Here is an 11430-nt window from a genome sequence, read left to right as displayed (position 1 = left end):
TCATTTCACATTTGTTCTTAGGTTTCACTGGCTTTTCAGCATCTACATATGCCACTTTCAGCAATCTAATTAGATTTCTCGTACATCATAACTAATGTTTTCACCGATAATATATGTCTCTTTTTCATTGTCTCCTTCTACCATATTAATTTGAAGCATGCTGTTTTCAAAATTATCATTTAAAACGCTTTTGATATTTATTTCCATTGACTTTTCTAAACACTCTTTTGAACTATCGTTCTCTTCTTTGCCTAATAATTTTTCTTCTAACTCTTTATTTTCTAACAATTTATCTAACAATTTCTCTTCTAATTCTTCATTTTCTAACAATTTATCTAACAATTTCTCTTCTTATTCTTCATTTTCTAACAATTTATCTAACAATTTCTCTTCTAATTCTTCATTTTCTAACAATTTATCTAACAATTTCTCTTCTAACAATTTATTCTCTACCGTACTTAATTTCCCTTTTGCCATATGGTCGTTTCCTCTAAGTTTTGCTATGATAGGCTTCGATTCGACCAACGTGCCGGCTGTTCTTTCCACTGAAATCATCCTCAGAGCGTTTGGGTCAACGTATAAATTGCAAGCTTCCATGAAATCCCTCCCCAAAATTACTTCCCACCTCATAGATTCATCAGCCACAGCTATTAACCAAAAATTTATTTTTTTTAAACTTCTTGAAAATATGAACAAACGTTTTTCCAATAACATTCAACTGGCTTTCATTTAGCCCAAAGTAATTTTCTGTATGTGCTTTATTCCAAATGTTACACACGATTTTTTAATAAACGAAATGGGACTTCCTGAATCTATGAGGCATTCTGCAATAACTGAAGCTTTATCTTTGGTCTTAAAATGTATATTGATTAACCTTACGAAATTGTTTCCAATATCATCCTTCCTCTTCGTGCATTGTGCCACCATATGATCCTTAGCGCCGCAGTGGTAGCACGTACCCTTCTCCCTCTTGGGCTTCTGACAATCTCTTGCCCAATGTCCCTTATAGTTGCAATTGAAGCAACGCGTCTCCGTCATTGCATTATCGAGCCCTGGTCCCACTGCTGTTGTCCCTTTTCCTCCAGTAGATCGTTTCAGTGGCAAACGCACATCTGCAAAAGCCCTTACCAATTTGCTGGGGTCTTCAAAGCACTGTATGCTGGCCTGTGCGCGTAAAATTGCATTCGGTATTCCTTCAATGAGACCGTCCAGTAGCTCATCTACATCTAAATGGATTTCCCTTGCTAAACGTGTTTTCTCTTCATAATACAGAGAAAACTTCTCGTCGACATTCCATATACGTGCCCCAAGCTTACGACGTATTTCGGCCTTGGATATCTTGCTTTCGAATGCTGCTGCCAATCCATCCAGTAGTGTGCCCAACGGTTGTACAATCCTTGATGGATCCGCATGTATCCACTGCATGGCTTTCCCTTTTAACTTGGCCATGCACAGCAGTATTTTTTGCATGTCCGTTAGTTGATATAATTTAGATACATTACTCAATGGCGCTATCCAGTTGCTAATAGACTCCTCCCCGGTAAATTCCGCCATAATTTCTTTAGCTAATTTAAACATCATTGACATCACTTTCATTTAACACGCAATTTTTACCGGCGTCCTTTTGGCGCGCGTCAGTAGCGCGTTCCCCGAATTCAGCTTCTGCATCGACGCCATCTGCGTCAATTTCGTCACGCTTGCTGCTGCCGTCTCTGTCCAATTGTCGTGTGTGAAAATTTTTAGCTGCTTCTTCGCCGCGTTGATCTGCTCGCTTAGCTCTCGCAAAACTTCTTCGTTCCTGTCTATTTCCTCTTGTTGCATTTGCAATGTCTGAGATACTCCAGTTTGAGCTGACTCCTCTTCACTCTGTTCCAATTCGGAGGCGCTGCCGCGCAAATTTGCGGGCACGCCATTGAGGCGAGCAACAAGTTCAGTCTTGCACCCTTGAGTCGACAAGCCCAATGCAGCTAGCCAATTCTTTAACTGCACTACAGATACTTCGTCTATACTTAAATTCATTTTGCTTAACTTGAAAATTTTGTGTACTTTATCCCACTTCTGAGATTGTAGTAGGCCTTTTCTTTAATTTCTTCATTTGTTAATCTCTTGATTTACACACGTCTTCTCTTGTTCACAATCAAGCTCAAAATGTATCGATCTACCTCCTCTTCTTCTATTACTCAAATTGGCATGTCCCATATCGACAGCCTCCTCAGCCACTGATATGGTTAACTATCGATAGATATGTATCTATCGATGGTTAACCATAGTGCTGTTACCTTATAGCACTGACCAGAGAACACATAGACCGGACACGTAGTGTAAAGCGTTTTGCACACATTTTTTCGAGCGTTAACACCCCAGACAACTTCGTATTCGCTCGGCTCCTTTTAGGTTTGGGTTACTAAAACATACGAAAGCACAATCATTTCGCTTCATGCGCTCGACCGAGATGGTCAAATGTTGAACAAAAGATCCCTCTATGCTCAATGTTTCCCTTGCTCTCTCTCTTTCTCGATGCTCTCTGCTCTCTCAAATGTGTATATGTATGTATGCATGTGAGGCTAACATTGTGAGCACAAGCAGCAGCTCACGAAAATTGAAATTTCTTCGTAGCAAGAACCCCGTGTCTTCCCTTTTGTGTGAAGAGTATACCGAACTTTTCAAACCGTTTGGCATGCGTTTCCGTTATTATTTGTGGGAAGGGTATGAAAGGGTTGGTGCGCATAATGAAAATGTTTTCGCGACGAGCATGCACACACACACTGTCCCTTGCTACATGTATGAGCATTTGTGACCTGCGTGCGTTACTCTTGCTGCTTGTAGCAATTTTAAAGCCCAGCATTTGCATTTGGTCGGTCTTACGGACTGTCATAACCACTTTACACAGATGTACTATGTACTATGAACATAAATACATATGTACATAAGTACATTTATATATTATTATTGCTAATCATTTTTATAAATGTGTTTATATCCATAAATAATTATATATAGTTAAAATTATTTTATACACATTTTTAATCGAAAAAATTATCGTAAAACACTACTAGCTTTATTAAATGCTTTGCAATATATGAAATACAGATGTCATATTATACTCAAGCTTTACTCATTATTGTCAAAAATTTCTAATTAAGCATAATGGCCCATTTGATAGTCACCCTACGATTCAAATCATACAAAATTTACAAACTACTAAATCCGGAGACAATTAGCTTGCCATCCCATACAAGCATACACATACACAAATGTATGTATGCATGTGCTCACTTCACAAGGCAGACCAACGGCAACTTTTGGGCTGATAATAGACGAAAATACTGAGAAAGAATTGAGTTTCGCGACGCACGCACACAAAAGCACATACACGTAGCAAGGATGTAAATGTGTGTGTGCATGCTCGTCGCGAAAATGTATTCTTTCTGTGCAGAACATGCTGTGCAAATTGTAAAGCCCAAAATTTGCCGTTGGTCTGCCTTGTGAAGTGAGCACATGCATACATACATTTGTGTATGTGTATGCTTGTATGGGATGGCAAGCTAATTGTCTCTGGATTTAGTAGTTTGTAAATTTTGTATGATTTGAATCGTAGGGTGACTATCAAATGGGCCATTATGCTTAATTAGAAATTTTTTGACAATAATGAGTAAAGCTTGAGTATAATATGACATGTGTATTTCATATATTGCAAAGCATTTAATAAAGCTAGTAGTGTTTTACGATAATTTTTTCGATTAAAAATGTGTATAAAATAATTTTAACTATATATAATTATTTATGGATATAAACACATTTATAAAAATGATTAGCAATAATAATATATAAATGTACTTATGTACATATGTATGTATGTTCATAGTACATAGTACATCTGTGTAAATTGGTTATGACAGTCCGTAAGACCGACCAAATGCAAATGCTGGGCTTTAAAATTGCTACAAGCAGCAAGAGTAACGCACGCAGGTCACAAATGCTCATACATGTAGCAAGGGACTACAAGTGTGTGTGTACTTGCCCGTCGCGAAATCATATTCTTTATGCGTATCAACGCTTTCATACCCTTCCCACGAATTACCATCTAAACGCTTACATTTTTGAGCGTGACAAATGCTTTTATGATTTCGGCATACCCTTCACTCAAGAGGAAAGAGCTGGGATCGTCGCGAACAATATTCAATTTCTGTGCGCTGCTGCTATTTGAGAGACCATATATATAGAGAGAGAGAGAGAGAGCATAAAGAGAGGGAGAGAGTGAGTAAGGAAAAAAGAGCGCATAGCCGTGCTTCATTTAGTAATGCGTGCATTTCGTGGCAGCAGTCGCAGCATACTGATTTTGTCTTGCCTTATTTTCACTGCTTGAGCCTCAGAAGACCGAGCCGACCAAATACGAAGTTGTCCGGTCCGCTCAGCGCATTTTTTCGGTGTTGAAAAAGTTTGTTCTACATGTCTAGTCTATGTGTTCTCTGGTCAGTGCTTATAGTATAACATAGACTAGTATCCTGCTACACCTTATAGTATAACATAGGCTAGTATCCTGCTACAATATGAAGAGTAGCTGCAATCCAGCATATTTATGGACAGATTCAAGAATTGTACTATCATGGATAAATTCACAATCATCAAGTTTGGAAACTTATGTCGCAAATAGAGTTGCGAAAATCCAGGAATTGACTATAGCAACTCAGTGGCGTCTCCTCACAAAACAACGCTGTAGATATACTGTCACGAGGAACATTAGCGAGGAATCTGGATTCAACGACCTTGTGGCTACACGGGCCATTATTCCTTCATGGATCATCATAAAAATGGCCAGAGCCGTTCATCAAAATGCCCAGCGCTAACGACACATTGGGACGAAAGGGAAACCCAAGGGCTGTAGCAGCTCCTGTCGCAAAAACATGTGATGTAATCTATTCCATTAATCACACTAATTCCTCCCGAAGACTACAACGCATTATAGCATATATAATACGGCACGACACCCAAACAAAAATGGTAATACACTCACACATGAGGAGTTGGAACGTGCCAGGATTGTTATATTACGCAAGATCAAACAGGTAGACTTCGCTCAGGAGTTGACGAACCACACAAAACATGGCGTAGTAGACAGCAAAAGCAACCTCAAATCTATGACACCGTTTCTAGACAAGGATAATATCATACGAGTGGGCGGTAGGATCGAAAAATCAGCTCTATCATTTGATGAAAAACATCCCATATTGTTACCAAATCAAATCTCTGTTACGAGAACTTCACATAGACAACATGCACTGTGAACCACAAGCACTACTTGCAAAGTCAAGGCAAAATTACTGGATACTTAAAGGGAAAACATTAGCACGGAACATTACTCAAAACTGCGTCCGATGTACTCGAGCAAAACCAAAGATGTTTCAACAATTAATGGGAAATCTACCGGAACTACGCGTCAGCCCAGCAAGACCATTTAAAAATGCTGGGGTCGATTACTGTGGTCCATTCTGGATTCATCATAAAGTTCGAGAAAGGCGCCCAGACAAAGCTTACATCGCGATATTCTGCTGTTTTGCGACTAAGGCCATCCATATGGAAACATTAAGTGATTTAACTACTGGCAAATTCATTGCGGCTTTAAAGCGATTTATGGGACGCCGTAGAAATTGCCAAACACTACACAGCGACAATGCTACAAACTTTGTGGGCGCCAACAACAAATTGAAAGAGCTAGAAGACGCAATCTACAGCGACAAGGCAAAAGACAGTATATTAGCTGAATGCCACAAAACAAATGTAAAGTTCCACTTTATTCCTCCTCGAGCACCACACGTTGGCGGACTCTGGGAAGCAGCAGTTAAGTCAGCAAAACACTTACTGTTGAAAAATGTATCGACCGCTTCATTAACGTATGATGAACTTGAACCCGTTGTCATTGAGATAGAGGCAATACTTAACTCTCGCCCAATAACTCCTATGTCAACCGATCCAAATGATCTTACTGCACTAACACCTGGACACTTTCTGATTGGAGAACCGCTAACAGCACAAGCCCATGACGCAGAAAGGGAAGACGGAAGGTCGCTTGGACAAAGATTAGAGTTAATTCAACATTTGAAGCATACGTTCTGGACTCTATGGTCATAGGAATACCTCCACGAACTTCAGAAACGTACAACGAGATACGGCAAACGTATCAGAAGGAATGTTGGTACTCATCAAAGAGGACAACGTACCATGCCGACAATGGTCTATGGGAAGAATTCAAAGGGTGTACACCGGCCCCGACACCCATATACGAGTGGTCGATGTGAAGACAGCTCATGGCACCTTTAAACGGCCCATACACAAATTAGCGTCACTACTAGCCATCGATGAGCCACAACACAAACATCCACTTAAAGACATATCACAAAATGATCCCTCGGCTAACTACAGTGCTTATCATAATTATAGCCCACCCTGCAACTTAAACTTTGAGCCCGTTGTAACAACATTTTTAAGGTTTTTCAAAAATAAATTTTACAGCACTTCATAGACTGGAGCATGTTCAGTAGATTTTATCAAAATTTTTAAGCAATTTATGGAAAACTAAGAAAGAACCGTTAAGTTTTTTTTATAATTATAGCCCACTGTTGCAAATTTTAATTTTTAATTGCGGAACAGACTTTTGGATTTACAGACATTGTAATTAGGTAAATTTAGATAGTTTTTAAGAGATGCCGCTGGGAAAACAATTATCTTATTATGAAAAGGGCCGTATTTTGTCACTTTTCGAGTCAGGAGAGTCTAAGTGTAATTAAAATTTTTTTGGATAGCCCCGAAGAATAAGGATCAAGAACACGTACTGGTTGAAAACCGTTACTAATTGCTCACGATAAACGCAAAATTATTAAGAAAGCCAGCAACAGCTAAACCGCTTGTACAGCTTCGGCCTCACATGTGGGCGAATCTATGTCAGCGATGACTGTTTGGCGAGTACTTAAGAGCTCAGGAATCATAAAGAGATCTAAACTGATCAAACCACCCAAGTTGCTAGGTCGCCACAAGGTTGCTCGACTTGATTTTGCCGAAAGACATACTGCGACCGCGCGTTACTCCGCGCGTTTGAATCATCGTCTTTTGGCTTACAGTATATTTAAAAATTTTTACCCTTACAGGTCATATTTTTTGATGGGACTTAACTTAACTTAATGGTCTAATGGCCTAACTTGGATGGCCCTGATGGGCTTGATTCTTATTAGCATGATTTGGTAAAGGATCCTATGTTTTTTTCAAGGACAGATTTTGGAGGTGGCTCCGTCATGATTTGGGGAACATTTTTTCATTTGGTACCTGGGAATTGAAGTTTGTAATGAGCCGAATGAACAGTGAAGAGTATATTCAGACTCTGGATAGTAGTCTCATTCCATATTTAAGGGAATTACGTAAAAAACCAATGGTTTTCCTACAAGATAATGCCGGAATCCATGTGTGCAGACGTACAAAGGAGTGTTTGGAGGAATTTCATGTTGATGTCCTTGACTGGCCAGCATGTTTTTCGGATCTCAACCCGATAGAAAATGTCTGGGATAATCTAAAAAGACGTGCGTATACCAAAAATCGCCAATTGGAGACAGTTGGATATCTTAAAACGTCAAATTCTAAATAAATGACAAAGTTTCGAAAAGGACCTTTTATTAAATTTAGTGGTTTCAATGAGGAAGAGAATTTTTGAGTTAATTAACCGTTCGTCCTTTCATGTAGTCAGTATCCTTGTTTAACTTTGCTTGTACTTCCGTTGAATTTGATACAAAGCCTTTAAGTTCGAAATGCGCCATTTTGTGTACTCGACATACCTCTTTGCTTATTTCACATGCTTGCTCTTCAGATTGAAAACTAGCAACATAATCGTCCACATAGTGTTTTGAGTGTATCGCGTCGATCACTTCATCTTTATATTTTTCAGCTTGATACGCATTTACATTCTTGACGTATTGAGCGCAGCACGGTGAGCACGAAGCTCCGAATATCATAACCTTCATCTTATAGGTATCAACTTTTCCGTTTGAGCAGTTACTCCTCTATAAAAATCTCAAGAAGTCCTGATCTTCTTCTCGTACTGATACTTGAAGAAACATCTCTTTTATATTCGAGCATATTCCAATCTTGCCCTGTCGAAATTTATATAATATCTTCGTTAAAGGTGGGTTCTCATCTGGTCCTTTTATCAATTTGGAGTTTAATGACTCCGTTGACCATTGCAGCCGCGTCAAATACCAGCCGTATCTTGTTTGGTTTATTAACATTGTATACAGAGAAGTGTGGTAGGTACCACGTCCTCGGACCAACCTTTTCTGCTTCTTCGTTCGACATTTTTATTGCATATACTTTTTTAACAAACTCCATGAGAGCATCATTATACTCTGTGAACTTTCCATTACGCTCCAATTTGTATTCTACAGGCTTTAATCTCTTTATAGCTGCATTGTAACTATCCGGAAAATGTACATCATCTTCAGACCATAAGAGACCAGTTTCATAAGCTCCTTCAAGCCGCTTTGTAGTTTCCGTCAATATTTCCGAGCACGCTGCATAGTTACAGATTCCAAAAGGTTTTCCAATCGCTTTTACTCCAAAATTTTCTGTTGAAAAATAATCAGACATAAGTTTATGCTAATTTGACTCATCAGCATTTTCTTTAATATGTGTATGAAATATGATTGACAAAAATGGTGACTGGACTTGTTTCTGCAATCCCATTGATCCATAAACCAGCCATCCTAACTTCGTTTTTGCTGCTAACAAGTTGCTATCCAGATTGATACTTCTCGATGTTGATCCTAGATGACAATTATTTATCCCAATTAGCATTGTGGGATCTGCATTCATATATCCGTCCAATGGGATATTTCTTAGCTGTTTATATTTATTTTTCAATTCTTGCAGATCTACTGTCTGCAGAGGTAGCTTCAAGTCCGGGACTGTATTTGCTTCAAAACTCATCCATTTTCCATTTCCTCCTGGGGCTCGAATTCTCAAGTGACAGCTCATTGACTTTACATTAGTCGCATGACTACTAATCCAGTTAAGCGTAAAATCAGACCTTTTCTGATTCACGCCCAGCTGACAAGTAAGTTTCTCATTTACGAGTGATGCCGATGATCCCTCGTCTAGAAATGTATGTTTTCATTATTAGGTTATTCGGACCCATAACCTCAACTGGCAAAACCTTAAATAACAATTTCGACATTCCATGGTCAAGTTTATTTATGGCTGCTTCTGCTGCGCTATTAGTAGTCGTGTCTTTCATAATTACATAATGCAGTGACTTATGACTTTATACAACCATCCTGACCGCAACTACGTTTTTTCTTGCATGTCGTCAAACTGTGTCCTCGGCTCAGACATACGAAGCAAACTCTCAATCGTTTCACCACCTTTCCTTTGTGCTTGCTTTGTTAAATTCGTCGCATTTCTGTATCGTGTGATCTCCCTCGCACTAAAAACATTTTATCGGCGAATTAACATGTCTCGCTGGCTGCTCAGTAGTTTGATATATCCTCTGTGTGTTGGCTGGACCACTCCTTGATTGTGGCCTTTGACTATTTATAGTTGTTGCTGCTCGTGCAACGCTTCTCGCCACGCCACTGAGCCAATCAGTGAAGTGTCTTAAGTCTGCATATGGGCGAATAGATGCTGCATAATCTACCCACTGAATCCGTTTCGTCATTGGCAGCTTCTCCACAAGTTGCTGCAAAAGTACAGGATTGTGCGAATGCACTCAACTTTAGACGAAAAATATACCAAACGTTCTCCAATCAACTCCAATTGGCTTTTTATGAGTAACTCCGGGCGTACATACTTAAATTGTAGACCATTTTAAAATGCTGGGGTCGATTACTGTGGTCCATTCTGGATTCATCATAAAGTTCGAGGAAGGCGCCCAGACAAGGCTTACATCGCGATATTCTGCTGTTTTGCGACTAAGGCCATCCATATGGAAACAGTAAGTGATTTAACTACTGACAAATTCATTGCGGCCTTAAAGCGATTTATGGGACGCCGTGGAAATTGCCAAACACTACACTGCGACAATGCTACAAACTTTGTGGGCGCCAACAACAAATTGAAAGAGCTAGAAGACGCAATCTACAGCGACAAGGCAAAAGACAGTATATTAGCCGAATGCCACAAAACAAATGTAAAATTCCACTTTATTCCTCCTCGAGCACCACACTTTGGCGGACTCTGGGAAGCAGCAGTTAAGTCAGCAAAACACTTACTGTTGAAAAATGTATCGACCGCTTCATTAACGTATTATGAACTCTCGCCCAATAACTCCTATGTCAACCGATCCAAATGATCTTGCTGCACTAACACCTGGACACTTTCTGATTGGAGAACCGCTAACAGCACAAGCCCATGACGCAGAAAGGGAAGACGGAAGGTCGCTTGGACAAAGATTAGAGTTAATTCAACATTTGAAGCATACGTTCTGGACTCGATGGTCATAGGAATACCTCCACGAACTTCAGCAACGTATCAGAAGGAATGTTGGTACTCATCAAAGAGGACAACGTACCATGCCGACAATGGTCTATGGGAAGAATTCAAAGGGTATACACCGGCCCCGACACCCATATACGAGTGGTCGATGTGAAGACAGCTCATGGCACCTTTAAACGGCCCATACACAAATTAGCGTCACTACTAGCCATCGATGAGCCACAACACAAACATCCACTCGAAGACATATCACAACATGATCCCTCGGCTAACCAAAAGGCAAAACGGCTCAGAACACCCTGGATGCCCTCTCTTACAACAATGCTACTTACCATCATATTGTTTCTACCACTCATATTGACGCAATCTATCAACATTACATATTTTGAATCTAAGCCTGGTATCTACTACGAACGAATCGGATCAGCTCGACTGGCAGTTGCAGATTGGACCATCATTGCTTATTACGATCTTCTCTAAAGGGACCAACAGCGTAAAGAAATTATGTGCCGACCTAAGTGTCACAGTTCCATGCCAGAGCGTGTATCAGCATTTCAAGCATGTGGAGAACGAATTATTAGCTGAAAATGAGCTTCTACAACAAGCAAGACCTAAAAGAGCGCCACTGGATATAATTGGAAACATAGCGAGCAGTTTATTCGGGGTTTTGGATTCAACATATGCAAAAGAAATGTCCGAAACGATTTTGAAAGTGAAACAAAATGAAGACTATTTGATATCAGTCTTAAAAAATCAAACCTCCTTTGTGGATTCCACATTCAACGTATTAAAACGTGACGAAGCCACAATTGAAAGACGTCTAAATAACATGGAAGACCAACTTAACGCCATGATTACAGAGAAGGCCCAACATAATCTGTTTCATTGGTACATATCTCTGACAACGCAACTAACATTAACGGCAGCAAACTTTCAACGAATGCAAACAGAAATTATAAA

General features: G+C 39.7%; 1 protein-coding gene across 1 annotated transcript; it reads right to left on the bottom strand.

The window, feature by feature from the left end:
* Positions 1-714: 714 nt before the first annotated feature.
* On the bottom strand, positions 715-1471 carry LOC116804698. The gene is made up of 2 exons (XM_032733375.2): positions 880-1471; positions 715-824 (listed from the first exon to the last, which is right to left on the bottom strand). Exons 1-2 carry the CDS (start codon positions 1468-1470, stop codon positions 813-815), a joined length of 603 nt encoding a protein of 200 aa, XP_032589266.2. The 5' UTR covers position 1471; the 3' UTR covers positions 715-812.
* Positions 1472-11430: the final 9959 nt, after the last annotated feature.

Source organism: Drosophila mojavensis, unplaced genomic scaffold, assembly GCF_018153725.1.
Source record: "Drosophila mojavensis isolate 15081-1352.22 unplaced genomic scaffold, ASM1815372v1 contig_72, whole genome shotgun sequence".
Taxonomy (NCBI): Eukaryota; Metazoa; Arthropoda; class Insecta; order Diptera; family Drosophilidae; genus Drosophila; species Drosophila mojavensis.
Note: the sequence above shows the minus strand (reverse complement) of the source record. Positions and strands in the feature narration are given on the sequence as shown.

Bases quoted from the DNA above. Each gene is read 5' to 3' on its own strand.
- LOC116804698 (XM_032733375.2), bottom strand. From the start codon at position 1,470: ATGCAAAAAATACTGCTGTGCATGGCCAAGTTAAAAGGGAAAGCCATG.